Source organism: Mandrillus leucophaeus, unplaced genomic scaffold, assembly GCF_000951045.1.
Source record: "Mandrillus leucophaeus isolate KB7577 unplaced genomic scaffold, Mleu.le_1.0 Scaffold1097, whole genome shotgun sequence".
Classification (NCBI taxonomy): domain Eukaryota; kingdom Metazoa; phylum Chordata; class Mammalia; order Primates; family Cercopithecidae; genus Mandrillus; species Mandrillus leucophaeus.
This window is the reverse complement of record NW_012099176.1, coordinates 488,189-504,539: the sequence shown is the minus strand read 5'-3', so window position 1 is coordinate 504,539 and position 16,351 is coordinate 488,189. Positions and strand designations below refer to the sequence as shown.

The following is a 16,351-nucleotide window of genomic DNA, read 5'->3' as shown; positions in this document are numbered from 1 at the left end:
TTATCTGCATAAAATTGTCCACACTCATGTAAAATGACACATAACTAAGTCCCAATTATGTCACATGGACTATAGGCAAAACTGAGGTTCTCAGGAAGAGAGGCCTGGAAGGATCAGAAAAGGCTGGGAGCTGGGGCAGGTGGAGCTTGAGGTGCTATGTGACACTCTGCGGCAGAGACACGTGGGTAGTGTGGCGGATGGTGACAAGGAAGACTTCCAATAAACATGGCATGCTCGAGACACTAGTTTCTGCATTAGACAGATACATATTGAGCATCTCCTATGTTCTAGGGCTAAAGATTCACTGGTGAGTAAGGCAGACACGAAACAGTGTGCTGTGGGGCTTCAGACCAAAGTCACAGCCCCTCCCCAGCCCAAGGGGCCCACAGCCAGGTTCTCAGGCTCTGCCAGTGCAGGAGTCCCACACCTGTGCCCACTCTTCTTCCGTGATCAGCACAGTTTTTGCTGAAGAAACATGCAGAGCATGTTCTTCTTTTGCTGAAGAAACATGTTTTGTGTTACCCCAATCAGGGAAGGGGTACGCTCAGCCTTGCCCTTGACAGGCATCCAGGATGCAGGCAGCACCTCTGAGGCAGCCCTTGGCTGGGAGGAGCAGGGCACCTCTGTTTATCTGCAGCAAATATTTATTTGTAACCCCAAGCACTGAACAAGCCTGATGGGTGTGCCTACTCCAGGGCGTCTGTGCGCTCCAAGCCATGTCAGACCGTGGTGGTCTGACAGAGATTGCAGAGTCACCCCCAGGCCTTCCACAGGTGGACTGGACACTGGAGGTCCTGAAACCAGAGGACAGGCCATGTTTTCTGTCCGTGTCCCTTCCTGTGAGCTCCTCGGGGGCACTCTGCCTCTCATCTTGTGTCCCTGGGGCCGGGCTCCATGCCAGGCACTTTCCTTAGTGCTCAGTAAGCAGTAGATGAAGGATAAATGAGGGGAATAACAGAGTTTCCACAAGGATGCTGAGACAAAGGCCCAGCCAGACAAGGTCCAGTCAAGGTCATGATCAGGAGCCTGCGGGTCATGTTCTGTTCTGAGCAGCTCATCAAGGATGGAATGGAAGAGAAGAGGAATAATAAACTCATTTTCAGACGCATTACCTCAGGCATAACTCAAATATGAGCTGGGGTCACATGTTCCGCAGGATCTAGATACGACTTGCTCAAACCCCCATAATAGGGCTCAGCGGAAACCTAAACTCTATTCTGCGAGCTGCTGTTCTCATGGTCACCTCTGGCTCCAAACTCCTCCCTCCACCGAATTCTTCTCGCTGTGAGTGTCTTCTGTGGGCTTTGTATATGCACCCAGATAGGCACTCAGCCCCTTCACTGGATTGCCACAGAGAAGAAAAATATCACTCACATTGAGGAGCCACCACCACAAAAACCTGGAATTCAGTAAGACACCTCCCAGCTCCTGGAAGCCTTCTGCAGAGGCTGACTGCTGGGAGTTTTAACTGGCCAGGAGACGCAGCGGAATCCCCCAGCCTCAGCTGCTTTTCAGGGCTCATCTCTCTTCCTCACCCCACCCTCCCGGATCTGCCTGCCACCCAACGCCCACACAGCTCTCCCAGGCCCACTCCCAAACCTCAGCACAGCCAGACTCACCCAGGGACGAGTGAGCATGGAGACGCCTCTGCCGTGAGCAGCTCGGAGGGCTAACTGCAGGGACCCTGAGGCTCTTGGGACAACGTCAGCCCTTTTGAGAAGGCGGTGTGATTTGAAAGATCACTGTCCCCCCCATTTTCCCAGGTAATCCTCACCCCGTAGAGAAAGGTGTATTATTTATCTCCATTTTACAGATGAGCCTCAAGGAGATCATTAATTGTCCAAAGTCACCCAGGTAATGAATGCAGAAAATAGGGTTTAAACCCAAATCTTGGAACTCCTGGCCTAGTGCTCTTTCCACTGTGCACAGCAGAGCACAGCAGGATGGAGGGCTCTGTGTGGGGACAGCACTCTGTGCAAAGCAACTTCCCCCTTAGACCTGGTCATTCCAGCATTCAGAATGTGCAGATACCAGGCAGGTGGCTGGAGTGGAGCTCAACAAAGACACGTGATTCCAAGTCTGTGCCCCAAAATGGTCTAAACTGTAAAGAAGAAAGCAAAATATACCCACAGGATACCCGTGTATCAATAAACGCCAATACTGGAGGACAAATAGGCCTCAGGAAGACCAAACAAAAATATGCAGCATTTAGTCAATCCTGAAAGGCTCCCTGGGGGAAGGGAAAGCCTCCTTTCTTTTCTCTTTTTGTTTGAGTTGGACTTCAGATGCAGAAGACTAAGTTAACGGTGTTCTTCAGATCATAGCACAGTATCATGATCATTGGTCTGTGCAAGATCTGTCACATCTTATTTATGTTTCTCACTCTCACTTTCATTTACCTTCTTCCATAGGCAGCCATGATGTGTATTCATTTTTTGGCATGTGTTCTCGAACATGTGGATTGTGGATCTGTATGCTTGTAGTTTAAATCCATGTAAGCAGAATTCTTATGCCTCTCATGCTTGGTGGTTTGGTTTTGTTTCGTTGTTTCTCTTACCACTGTGCTAAGCTTTCTCCTCGCTGCTGTGTGTTGCGGTGCCACATCTGGTCCTCTGCTTTCAGCAGGTGCATATCCTCTGTGATAGCATCTACCTGAGTTTTTGGGTCCGCTCCTCAGTGATGATCACTGAGGTTGCCTCCAAGTCCCTGCCATCATAAACAGCCCAGCATGGTAACAAACATCTTCACATATGACCCCTTATGGCTGTGTTAAGAAATTTCAGGAACATCGAACCAGGAGCAGAATTGCTATTTCATGGGCCATATGTGTACTTGCTGTGACTAAGTGGTACCAGGTCACTCCCTCAGTGGCTGCCCCAGCCATGCCCACCACCAGTGTTCCTGTATACCTACATCTGCACCAATGCTCAGCATTATCCTGCTCCTGACTTTTGCCAATCTAAAGGTAAAAAGTGATAGCTCATTGTGGCTTCAGCTTGTATTTCTTGAATTACTAATGAGTTTGTGCATCTTTTCATTTCCTTGGGAGCCTTTAGGGTAAACCACTTGTCCATTGCCTACTGTTACACTGGGATTCTTGGAGGTCTTTTCTTGATGATTTGCAAGAGTCCTGTATCTCCCAGAGAGACCCCTTCTCAAAGAGTGCACATCTCTTTGCTGCTGTAGTTACCCATCTAGGGTAAGAGAACCCATGTGGTCACTAGTTCTTCAAACCCTCATCCTGGGGGTCAAGACTTTGTAATGGGCATACGTACAATCAAAGTAAAGGGAACCCCTTCCCCATTTCCTTCTTCCAGCCTTGCCTGAGGATTGCAGGACAGGAAGACAGGTAACAAGGAAAAAAAAGCTTCCTCTTCTTTGGGGCTGCTAACCTGCTGTGTCAATTTCATGAGTTAATAAATGAGTGGAGAAGGCTTAATTGCATCAGAGAAATTGAGATCAGCTGGTGCTTAGGCCCCACTCAATTAACCTGTGCTCCTCAGGGGGCTGAGCAAGGAGCAGGGGGCAGTCGATGGTTAATTACATGTGCTGGTGCCAGCCTCAGCTGGCATTTCCTGCCAGCATTCATCCAGGCAGTGAGGCGAGGTGACCCTGCTTCAGTGAGGCTGAGGCCACTGAGAACAGGGGGCCCTTCAGATAGAGCAGAGACCCCTGGTCTCCTGGGGAGTGAGAGACCCATTTCCCAGCACATTCTATCAGGGTGGCTTTTAGTGCCCAACTCCAGCCTCTACTAGACGAATGGCCTTTAAAGCCCCCATTCTTTTATTTTTATTTTTTTCTTAAGACAGAGTTTTGCTCTTGTTGCCCAGGCTGGAGTGCAATGGTGCGATCTCAGCTCACTGCAACCTCCACCTCCCGGGTTCAAGCAATTCTCCTGCCTCAACCTCCCAAGTAGCTGGGATTACAGGCACATGCCACCACGCCCAGCTAATTTTTGTATTTTTAATAGAGACAGGGTTTCACCATATTGTCCAGGCTGGTCTCGAACTCCTGACCTCGTGAGCCACCTGCCTCGGCCTCCCAAAGTGCTAGGATTACAGGCGTGAGCCACCACGCCCGGCCAGGCCCCCCATCTGACCACTTTATTGGCTCCATCCCCGCCCAGGCTAATGCCACACGCCTTTGGTTCTTCTTAGGCTTCCCCCTCCTTTTGCCCCCTGGCCTGCTTGCCTTCAGGACACAGAACCCAGAGCCACTCTTGTCATGGGCACCAGATGATGCCACAGGCTCTGCAAGATCACTCCCCTCCCCTACTGCCTCCAGACTGAAATCCTCCCAGAGAAGTTTCTTCTTGCATCATTTTCCAAAAGGCCAGATGGTAAGGCTCAAACCTGCTAAGAATATAGATTCCTGGGCCCCGCCCTGTAGATGCTGCTTCAGTAACTCTGGAGTCTCCATTTTTTAATACGTGGCTCAGGTAATTGTTACTGTCAAGCCAGAGTTACCGTCAACTCCACTTCAGGGGACACCCTAGCTCCTGATGAAATAAGTGCAGATCTTCTGGAAGGAGAGACAACATCAAATGGAAGTGCCCTGGCCTGGAACCTCTACAGTGCCATCTCTGCCTTGCTGTGTGTGTTAAACAAGTCAGTTGTCCTGTCTGAACTTGGTTTCATCATCTAGAAAATAAAGATATTGTAAATCATTCTATTGTAAAGACACATGCACACAAATGTTCATTGCAGCACTGTTCACAAGAGCAAAGCCATGGAATCAACCTAAATGCTCGTCAGTGACAGACTACAGAAAATGTGGTACATATACACCATGGAATACTATGCAGCCATAAAGAAGAACAAGATCATGTCTTCTGCGGGAACATGGATGAAGCTGGAGGCCATTATTCTTAGCAAACTAACACAGGAACAGAAAGCCAAAGACCACATGTTCTCACGTGTAAGGGGGAGCTAAATGATGAGAACCCAGAACGCAGAGGGAACAATACATACTGGGGCCTACTTAAGGGTGAAGGGTAAGATGAGGGAGGGAGCAGAAAAAATAACTTTTGGGCACTAGACTTAATACCTGGGTGATGAAATAATCTGTACAACAAACGCCCATGACATGAGTTTACCTGTGTGACAAACCTGCACGTGTACCCCCAAACCTGAAATAAAAGTTTCTTAAAAAGACACTGGAGTCTTTACATTTCCAGGGATCATTTTTCTATAAGTAACAAGCACGTTGCATGATTTATGCTCAAAAAGCAACTTTAATTTTTTTTCTTCAAATGTCCCTGTAAAATGTATTCAGTGGGAGAAATCTTCCCCTGCCCCTAGGAAAAAAACTTGATCCAATCCCATTGCTTTTTCATCCAGTCTTCAGTGATAGCCTTGTAGTTACTGTAAGTTATAGATCGTCCACTCAGACATTAGAATGCATCAGAGGCCGGGCGTGGTGGCTCATGCCTGTAATCCCAGCACTTTGGGAGGCCGAGGCAGGTGGATCACCTGAGGTCAGGAGTTTGAGACCAGCCTGGACAACATGGTGAAACCCCATTTCTACTACAAATACAAAAATTAGCCGGAGGTGGTGGTGGGCACCTGTAATCCCAGCTACTTGAGAGGCTGAGGCAGGAGAGTCGCGTTAACCCAGGGGGCGGAGGTTGCAGTGAGCTGAGATTGTGCCACTTCACTCCAGCCTGGGTGACAGAGCGAGACTCCAAAAAAAAAAAAAAAAAAAAAAGAATGCATAATAATCATGAGTAATGAAACACTCTTATTCTGACTGCATTGTTTTTCTCCTTTCTTCCAGTTTCGCTCTGCTCAAGCTGGAAGCACCTGAGGTGGGCCCCACACGTCCCTCTGCTGTCTACATCGCCCTGTTCTCTCTTCCCTACCACCACCCAGGAGCTGCTGTTTTACCACTTGCCAGGATTGAAATTCGGGGTTCTTACTGGTTAGAGAGCTTGGAGAAACTTAAAACTGGCTCTTGCTTTTGAAAATGTTTTTGTGGGCTCTCCTGGGGTTCCCTGCTGGACTGGACCCCTCTCTCCTGAAGTTCCCTTCACCCATTCAAGCACTGCATCTCTGTCCCAGGAGTCTCTTGCAACCCCTTGCTCAGCCTCTGGGCATCTGGAGGCCGCCCACAGCCTCTTCAGTGGAGGTCTTCTCCCTGTTGACACTTACACAATATTGACTCAAGGCAGCCAGCCCCAGAGCCCTCCTCCCTTGGGATACATAGCTCAGCAACGCTTCTCACCATGGAAATCCCCTCACCAAACCTTCACCAAGTTACAGTCCTATCCATGTCTTCTAAAGTGGGTGAAAGCATCCATGGATCCTGAGACAGATGTTCTTACATTCCCATTGTACAGTCTGTGCACAGCCAGGGGAAGAGGGCCCTGCCTAGACTCCCTTTCGCCTTCTGATTTCTATCCTTTGCCGTGTCAGAACTCGTGCAGGAAGAGCCCCTCTGTGATACCCAGTGACATTAAACTCTACGTCACAGGTTAATCTGAGTGAGAACATCTTGGAGAGAAGAAAGCCCAAGTGCCCAGAATGTCCAAGGCAGGAGGTGGGAGAGTGTAGGAAGGTCTAGATCTCGGATGGAGGTGATAATGGGGACAGGGCTGCTCTGTCATGCAGTCACTCTGCCCCCTTCTCAGCTTTCCCCAGGGCTCTGCCCGAGAGCTGCTGGGCTCGGATAGGCCTAGTCCCTGCGGCATCATGCTAATGTCTGTCCTTTGACCTCCAGCTTCTGGCCAAGGGTGAGAACCTGGAGGTGGTTAGCCCTGTCCCCTTGGAAGGTGGCTCTGTGGATATGGTTAATGGCTGGCTTTCCTCCCCAGTACAAACATCCCCCGCCCAGGGAGGCCTCTCCTCCTCGGGACCTCTGAGCCAGGGCTGAGCATCACCCCCACAGGGCATCCCTCCTCTCCCTTCTCTCAGTGTAGGGTTCAGACTCTTCCGAATAATGTTGAGTGGTTATTTAAAGATCAGCACCGTCCTGGCCGGGTGCAGTGGCTCAAGCCTGTAATCCCAGCATTTTGGGAGGCCAAAGCGGGAGGATCACTTAAGGTCAAGAGTTTGAGACCAGCCTGGCCAACGTGGTGAAACCCCATCTCTACTAAAAACACAAAATAGCCGGGCACAGTGGTGGCTGCCTGCAGTCCCAGCTACTTGGGAGGCTGAGGCAGGAGAACCGCTTGAACCCGGGAGGCCAAGGCTGCAGTGGCACTCCACCCTGGGTGACAGAGTGAGGCTGTGTCTCAAAAAAAAAAAAAAAAAAGAGATCAGCCCTGTCCTGGGTTAGAGTGATTGGTTAAATCAATAAACAAATAAAAGAATGTAAAGAGACCCCCAAAAATTAGCCTACCCTGGATTCCTGGATATCTCGAGAGGACCCTGCCTCCCCCTCCCCCAACAGCACAGCAGCCTGAACTTGCTCCTCTGGCTGTCCAGTCGCCATCTTTGGCCTGATAGAAGTCAGGATATTGGAGTAGGGGAAGGAAGTGTGCAGCCCAGGCACTGGGAAAAAATAGGACCAGGAAACGGTGGGGAAGGGGCTGGGAAAGAGGTATGTTAAGAGCAGGGTCAGTCATGCAAGCAACAAGGACGCATCCACTGGGCACAGATCCAGATCCTCCAGTGGAGCAGGAGAAAACCAGCCGAGCGCCCTGCCCCGCTCAGCATCACCTCCCAGACACGTGCCCAGCATTCTGCTGCTGCCCTGGGCACAGGGTTCCAGAAGCACCACAGAGGGAAGGAGACACAGCTGGGGTAGATGTAACCTTACAGGTCTGTCCTCAGGTTCTTAGGCTGGGGCCTCGGAAACCAAGGCAGCTGCGGAGGTTTACCTCAAGAAGCAAACCCCTGGAGAGACTTCCACTCTAGAGCCGTGGGGTCACAACTGGGGGCCAGCAGGAGCTTGTCTGTCCTCAGCCTTCCTGTCCAGCTTTCATGGGTCTTCCTCTCTCTTCTCTGGCAGGGACTGATGCCCTTGGCCATGACGCACCCCCACCTGCTGTCTGCTCAGGCGTAGCCTGCGTGACTGAGCCACCACTGCTCCAGCTGTTTCACGTAAGTGTAAGGCACGGGCCACTCCCTTTTCCCTGGGGAGAGGGTGTCTGGGCCACCAGTGGGGAAGGAGCTTCAGAAAGTCCTGGTCACAGAGGGAAGGCCCTTAGGATTCTTTAATGGGCAGCAGGTTTGTCCTCTGGCTACCCCCGTTCCCTGACTTGGCCACCACTGAGTCATTCTGCCCCAGACCTGCTGAGACCTGGGTGGGAACATAGGGACCCCTTTCTCCTGTCCTCAGGACACCTCAGGAGGCAGCTGGTGTGTTAGAAACTCCACAGCACTGGCCCGCGGGCCCTGACGCAGACAGTTGTTATCCTATGACTTTAGAAAAATAACTTAATGGTCTCGCTTCTCCTCCAGCATTGCTGGGGCTTTTGTAAGATTCAGGAATGTGTATTCGCTATCTTTTGCTGCATCACAAACGACCACAAACTCCACAGCTTAAAATAATACACAATGATTCTGTTTCTGTGGGTCAGAGGTCCAGATGTGGCTGGTTGGCCCTCTGCCTCAAGGTCTCAGCTGGGGTTGTCAATTCATCCCCAAGGTCAACTGGAGAAGGATCCACTTCCACTCTCATGAATGTGGCTGTTCAGTTCCTTTTGGGGGGCTGGATTGAGGGCCTCAGTCCTCAGCCAGGAATTAGCCAGAGGCCACCCTAGGTTTCTTCACACATGGGCTTCCCCAACATGGCAACTTTCAGTATCAAAACCATCAGAGACAATGGCTAGCAAGAGAATAGTCTGAATCTTATATAATCTCTTCACAGAAGTGACATCCCATTACCCATTCTGTTAGTTAGAAGCAAGTCACAGGCCACACCCATACTCAGAGGGGAGTACACAAGGGCATAACTGCCAGGAGGCAGTGACCACTTGGGCCAACTCAGAGCCCGCCCGCCATAAGAGAGCATAAATGGAGCACTTTGTAAACTGTAGGCTGCTGTTTGGGTGTAAGAAGTTACTGCCAGCATTTGCATCTAATTGCAGAGACAATGGGCCCTCCTGAAATCACAGAGAGCCACTGAATGTGGGAATGTAAATGCTAAACTGTACCGTTAGTACAGAAATTAGCCGGGCATGGTAGCACATGCCTTTGGTCCCAGCCACTTGGGAGGCTGAGGTGGGAAGATCACTTGGGCCCTGGAGGTTGAAGCTGCAGTGAGCTGAGATCACAGCACTGCACTCCAGCCTGGGTGACAGAGCAAGACCCTGTCTCAAAAAAAAAATTTGTTTTTTCCATTAGTACTGAGCCTTCAGGGAAACTGTTGAGAGCTGATTAGTTCATCTCACACCCTTTACATGTCCCTTCCTGGCTTATGATTTTAAGGCCAGACCTAAACAGCCACAACAGGTCTAGGCCTTCCTTCTCCCCACAAACATGGTTGTTTGTGGGGTCTTTTCTAGTTTACAAAGAGCTCTCACACCCATCCCCCTCGTTCCTCACAGTCACACTTGAGAACTCAGAGGAAGATCGGTGATCCTTGGTTCCAATTCCTTACAGTCCTACTGGCGAGGGAGACAGAGGAATGTGAGAACTGAGTGTTTTGTTCATCTTTGCTTCAGAAGTGAGAAAGAAGGTCATTTTCCAATATGGCGTAGCTGCTCAGTGGCACAGGTGATCCTCGAACCTGGGCCTTGAGAACCCCAGCTCTGCCCAGACTACCATGCCCGCAATGTCCAGGCCATTGCTGTGTGCAACCTGTGTGGTCCTGAAAGAGGGCTGGCCCAGGACAGAGGCAGGGAGGAGGGAGGGCACTGTTCTTATACGGCTTCTCCATAATTCCCTGTCTCCTAAAACAGGCTGAGCACATCCTGGAGCACTAGTCCAAGCCTGTCTGTGGGGTGGATCACTGCTGCCTCCCCAGCTTCAGGTCACTCCTAGACCTCTCTGTCTGTAAGCAGCCTTCAGCGATGAATATGCAGAGAAGTGTTGGGGGGATGAAGTGGTGCTGTAGTGAAAGTGCTTAAGCCTTCCCCAAGCTGAGATTCATCTGGCCCCGCCTCCAGATGCCCCAAGAAACCTCTGAAGCATGGCCCACCATGCACCTGGGCAAAATCAAAGTGATCTCAAACAGGGACGCTCCAGTGTGCCGTTGGATTGAGCTGAGATATACAGCTTGCTGCCCCCTGGTGGTCTGTCAGAGTCATAACTGCCAGGGCTGTGACAAGCCAAACAGTGAGCTTTTATTAAGTCTGACACCATGTGTCAGACATGGTGCCTAAGGCTGCAGAGGATAGGAGACCATGTAAGACACAACCCCTGATCCCAGAGGACTTATAATATAGTGGAGGAATCAACATGTTCCCACATGAAAAGCTGACTCTTATCCCACCAAGTGGGATTTGAAGAGCGAACCATGAAGGGCATTGCAGTAGGAGCCCAGAAGTGAGAGAGCATCAGGGCTGGGGCACTCAGGGGAGGCTTCTCAGAACCTTGAAGGAAGGGCAGGATTGAAACAGACAGAAAAAGAAAGACCACACACTCCCCTGTCGAAAGCCCCCTCAGGAACCCCCACGGCCTCCAGGAGAGTTCATCCGGATTCCTTGCCCGGGTTGCCGCCTCTCCAGGCACATGCCTGCCCTGGCCTGTCCCAGCCTCGCCAGATCCCTCGCAGTTCCTGGAACTGTTCTCTTCACACCCCTGGACTGTTCATTCTCCCTCCCCACCTTGTCTACTGGATAGGCTGTCACTCACCGTTTAGGATTCAGCTCAATACAACACCTGCAGTGGAGCATCTCTCCCCGAGTCATTAGCTGCCCCACTCTGTGTTCCCCAGTTCTGGCCTGCGATTCTGTGGCTACGAGTCTCACACTGTATCGTAAGGGTTGCCCCGTGTATTTTCATCACTAGGCAATAAGCTGCTTAAGAACTGTAGGACTGTGGCTCACACTTGTAATCCCAGCACTTTGGGAGGCCGAGGCGGGTGGATCACCCACCTTGGTGGGTGGTCAGGAATTCGAGACCAGCCTGGCCAACATGGTGAAATGCTGTTTCTACTGAAAATAGAAAAATTAGCCCAGTGTGGGGTTGCACATCTATAATCGCAGCTACTCGGGAGGCTGAGGCACGAGAATCACTTGAACCCGGTAGGTAGAGGTTGCAGTGAGCCGAGACTGCGCCGTTGCGCTCCACACTGGGGGACAGAGTGAGACTCCATCTCCAAAAAAAGGAACAATGGGACTGCATGATGGGGCAGCAGATCACGTAGGCGGAAGAAAGGGAGGTGAGGAGGGAAAGATAAATAGGGTGAGCGTGCAGGAACTTGGGGGATGGCTATGCCTTTGAAGCTGTCTCTAAAAGTTTATGGGCAGATAAATGTATCCTGCAGGCAATGTGGTGCATGAGAGTCACAGAAACGCCCAGGGATGTGAAGAAAGGCTTAACAGCTGGTGGCAGGAAGGGTACTCAGAGACAAAACTGGGAAGGTTCGTTAGGAAACCATTGCGCCACTGCAGCTTGAGAGGTGACAAGTCTTCACTGGAGTGGGCGACAGAAGACTGGGGAAGCCAAAGAAGAATTTGAGGAGTTTCAATTCTGGGCAGCTGGGGGAACGTCCCATGGCCTTGTCAAACTCTCATGTGCAACGTATTCAGTTGAGACCTTGTGAAAATGCAAACTCTGATTCATTAGTCCTGTGGAGGGCCTGAGATGCCATCTATCTAGTGGTGCTCCCAGGTTATGCCCACGCTGCTAGTCCACAGAGCAGGAGTGGATTTGGAGCCCCGCTGCTGGGCAGGTGCAGCTCTCTAGGACAACAGTGGTGGGCAGGTGGTACATTTGGGTGAAGAGATAAAGGTACCCCTTTTACCCGGTGAACACGCCAGGGTGCACAGCTTTGTGAGCAGAGTGCGGTTGGGTTCTAGCCCCACTTACCCTTTGAGTAATAAACAACTTGCAAAGCCCTTCGGGGCAGCTATGGTGGAGTCACCAACAGAGACAGACCGGTCAGAGGCGGGGAGTCCATTTGGAGAGCAGGGTGATGACTTTAGCCTGTCACAACTGAGTTTCAGATGACCACTGGGACATCCACTGAAATGTCCATCTGCTAGCAGTTGGAGACCCAGACTTGGGGTCTGTGGGCTCACTGATGATATGCCACACAGTGAAGAAAGCAAAATGAGGGTTGGCTGGGAATCATCTAACCCTTCTGGCCTTTTTCAGCGGGTAACTCTCTTATTCCGACATCTCTGTCCTTTCTGTTGTCTTGCAGGTCACCGTTCCCTTTACTAATGTAAGTGATCTAGTCATTTTTCCGTCTCCAAGATGCCAAGTCCCCAGTCCCCACCCTCCTGCCCCCTTGGTCCCAGTGCACCTGGGAGGCTCAGAAATCCGCATTTACTGACCTAAAAGGATAATCTGCCTGAAGCCAGGACAGCCTCATGCCCAGAGCTTGCCTCTGTCCTGTTCATTCAGCCTCAGAAGCCAGGACCAGTCTCCCCAGTCGCGCCACAGCCTTCCAGGGCCCAGGATGCCACACACCACGCCCTCTGGGCTTGCCTTGCCCTTGCTTTTCAGGAGGGTTTGAAGAACAGAGATACCCCTGAAAGAAGTGCGGGTTTGAGCCAGAGAAGAGTCACCTGATGTTTTTGAGAGTTGGCCCTTTCCCCGCCAGCCCGGGACAAGGGCTCAGGGACCACTGGGGTGTGTGCCAGGATGGCGGGGATCAAGAGCACAGCCTTGGGGATGAATGGGCTGGGTGGAATCGCAGCCAAATTATTCTCAGCCTCTGTTTAGCATGCATGCAGTAGGAATAGCTAATAACTGCCCTGAAGGGTTATCGCGAGGATGTGGTAAGATGCGTGGGGGTGCTTAGCATGATGCCACACAGGGAGGAGCCCCGCAATCAGCAGCAGTTGTTCCTCTGTGTCTGGAGCCACGCAGAAGCTGGGGTTAAGAAGGGTGTGAGGGGAGAGGAAAGGCGAGAAGAGCACCAAAGGGGAAAGATCGTGAGAACTTTTTGAAACTGGATAGAAGCAAGGGGCAGAATTAGCACTCAGCTTTCTCTCTTCCCTCCCGCAGCTGTTATCTGCCCTGTGCCGAACACCTCCAACTTCCCCCACTTAGGCTGGCCCGGTCTGGAGCTAGAGCCAGTCGTCAGCCTTCAGGAAGCCCCTGGGGCCTGGCCCTCCCTGCACCTGCTGCTCTCAGGCCCCCTGCCCCAGCCTCGGGGCAGCTCCAGAAAGACTGCCCCCGGCCCAGCCCAGGGCTGCAGCCACAGCTGGTCCTCAGCCCTCCGCACATCTTTGCAGAGTTTGATGGGGCGCCGGGCGGATGACAGCGGGAACGGTTGTGATCACTGGCGGAATCCTAGCTACGGTGATCCTCCTCTGCATCATTGCCGTCCTGTGCTACTGCAGGCTCCAGGTCAGTCCCCGGGACCCGTAGCCAGAGGCTGCCAGGCCACCAGCAAACCTCTTTTTCATTATGGGGGCAGAAACTGGAGGCTGACCTCAGGGCCCACAGAGCCCAAAGCCATGGAATATGGCAGGCATAAGTCAAGGAGGCTGGGAGTTGGGGCTGGTCAGAAGGAAGCTAAGCACCCCCCAGCCTGCCCGCTCAGAGCACACAGAAAGTGTGCTGGGGAGATACGGGCTCATTGGGTTGTGTCTCCTGCACCTCTGAGATTTCAGGGGCGCCGGAAGAGCACCATTCTGGGGAGGCTCTGAAAGCTGCTGCCAGCAGCCCCAGCCCTGTCCTCAATATGTGTGTGTCCCTGCCCAACTCAACCACAGCCTGGAGTTACTGCGAGGAGTGGTGGGAGGGGAAAGGGAAAGCAGCACTGGCCTTGCAAAGCCGGGAATAGAAACGTGTGGAGCAAGCCCCTGGGGTTCAGTGCCTGGCACTAGGTTCTCCATGCAGCAGGGGGCAGGGGCACCTGTGCACACTCAAAAATGCGTGGGGTCGGGGAAGCATTCATCCTCTCAGGCATCCCTCTCCCCTTCCACACAGTATTACTGCTGCAAGAAGAGCGGAACCGAGGATGCAGACGAGGAGGAGGATCGGGAGCACGACCTTCCCACGCATCCCAGAGGCCCCAGCTGCAATGCCTGCAGCTCCCAGGCCCTGGACGGCAGAGGCAGCCTGGCACCTCTCACCAGCGAGCCCTGCAGCCAGCCCTGCGGGGTGGCCGCGAGCCACTGCACTACCTGCTCCCCGTACAGCTCCCCCTTTTACATACGGACGGCTGACATGGTGCCCAATGGGGGTGGAGGCGAGAGGCTCTCCTTTGCTCCCACGTGCTACAAAGAGGGGGGACCCCCATCCCTCAAATTGGCAGCACCTCAGAGTTACCCGGTGACCTGGCCAGGCTCTGGGCGTGAGGCCTTCACCAATCCAAGGGCTATTAGTACAGACGTGTAAACCCTTCCGCCCCTGACCCCACACACACCCACACTGCTGCCCTGGTGGGGGCCATGGGGGCAGTGGATGACCCTCCAGCAGCCCCACAGGGGCTGTCTCTGTGTCTTTGGCTTTTCTCGCTCCGCAGTGGAGGGTTTGCTAGGATTTAAGCTTTTGAGTGCATTGAGAACCAGGACAGGGCCTGGCTCCAACTCTGTGGCCCAGAGGTGGGGCACTGCTAGGTCAAGTCTGCAGCTTCGCCAGTTTCTTGGTTGGGACACTCCTCTGGCAGCCCCAGCACCACCACAACCCCTTGCAGTGTGCCCCAGTCCCCTGAATTTGCTGAACTGCAAAAAGGAGCATGGGGGAAAGCTCAGCAAAGGCTCTGGAGCCCTCCAGGATCCACGGGAGATGAAGCATTCGTGCCTAGGAGAAGCGGACAGAGGGCAAGGGAGAAGTGAGAGCTGCAATTCCAGCACTGGAGAAGCGAGGGGCGGAGCGTCAACAGCACTGCTTCAGGAGGAGCTTGCTGAGATGAATTCAACAGCTAGTTCACAACCAAGTTTTGTACGTTGGTTACCATAACTACTGCTGTCACTGTAGCTGCTCCCGTAGGGACGTTGATTCCTGAACGTATCACATCTCACCGGCCCCCTTCCTCGTGGAACACGTCAAGTTGACTTTAAAACCTAAGGTTGCCTGTGGGGACTGCACCAGAAAGTGACTGTCTAACCGTGTTCCCCGAAATCCTTTCTCTGCCTTAGGAACCAGCGCCCCCTGCTGGAGAAGCTTTTTCATTTTTGTTAGCCGACTTCTAGTAGCTTAGCAAAGAGACCAGCTGACTGTCTCTCGGCCCAGCCCACCACGCCGAGCAGCTTGCGTGGACGCAGTCCTGTGAGGGTGTGTGCATGCCCGTTCCCAGGTGTACACACACACACACACACACACACACACCAGTCACCACGGGTAGGCACCAGGGGCTTTGTACCTTCAGGAGCTGCAGAAAGGAAAGGTCTCCCATGTACCATCAAGAAGGAAAGGTCTGATACCCAAACAGCTTGAACGAAAGCTGGTTAACGTGGCCAATCCCCATGGCAGCCAGTCTCCGTGGGGCGATGCTGCGGCGGCTGAAACCACGTTAACTCCGCCAGCGCCCGGCATCCACCCGTGATGCCATTGAGCAGGATCTTCAACCCACCAGAGCAACAGCCCAGTCTTGAGGATGGGAGGGAGGTGACTTAGGGATTCCACGCTCGCCGCCCTCCCTTGGCCGCCCTACTCCCCAGTCTCCTGGCAATGAGCCTTTTATTGTGTCTCACACCAGCCTCATTTCCAACTCCGACATCCCACTTAGAATGTGGCAGTGGCTTTATGCTTTGTGAGTATCTTGATGAGTTTTCCAGTGGCCTCTGCAGAAGCTGGCCCCCTTCTAAGGGCATAGCTAACCCCCTCCCACTCCTGAGTCACTGAATTCAAGGAGGGTGGGGCAGGGAAAGGGCTGGCCCCCCTGCTGAAATCTTGATTCTGCATCTGACGAAGGTCAGGGTGCCGCTGAGGGAGCAGGGAGCGGGCAGGGAGGAGGAGGGGAATGCCCATCTTTTGCGCCACTATTAAGGCACCTATCACCTCACATCTCAATCTAGAATCAAAGTGCCCTGGGTTGAGAAACAGACCTGGGCTCTGGTCACACTTTGGTCACTCATTAGCTCTAGGACCAGTCACTAGTCTCTTGAGATTCCATTTATTCCAGGGAAACGAGGCTTGCCCAGATAGACTAAGAACCCTTTAGTGCTCCAAGAAGTGAGAATTTCCGAAAAAGATTTGCCAGCCCAGACCACTCCCTCTTGCCCTAATCCTGGCAGGGCCTGGATGTATTTACCCAACTCTCCAATCTTGTGTGCAGGGATGCTTGCTGATGGGTGAAAGACCACCATAAAACAAGATTAGCAGCAAAACAATTTTAATTG

The 16,351-nt window shown here is 52.4% G+C and overlaps 1 protein-coding gene across 1 annotated transcript; it reads left to right on the top strand.

The window, feature by feature from the left end:
- The first annotated feature begins 5,781 nt into the window (after positions 1–5,781).
- On the top strand, positions 5,782–14,482 carry LOC105546410. Its single transcript, XM_011989606.1, has 5 exons — positions 5,782–5,919; positions 7,951–8,042; positions 12,256–12,276; positions 13,295–13,409; positions 13,995–14,482. Exons 4-5 carry the CDS (start codon positions 13,301–13,303, stop codon positions 14,231–14,233), a joined length of 348 nt encoding a protein of 115 aa, XP_011844996.1. The 5' UTR covers positions 5,782–5,919; positions 7,951–8,042; positions 12,256–12,276; positions 13,295–13,300; the 3' UTR covers positions 14,234–14,482.
- The last annotated feature ends 1,869 nt before the right edge of the window (positions 14,483–16,351 follow it).

What these genes read in the sequence shown, in the direction of transcription:
- LOC105546410 (XM_011989606.1), top strand. Translation starts at nt 13,301, where the DNA reads ATGGGGCGCCGGGCGGATGACAGCGGGAACGGTTGTGATCACTGGCGG. An exon ending in TGTGCTACTGCAGGCTCCAG is followed by an intron (nt 13,410 to 13,994) that starts GTCAGTCCCCGG and finishes CCTTCCACACAG; the next exon opens with TATTACTGCTGCAAGAAGAG.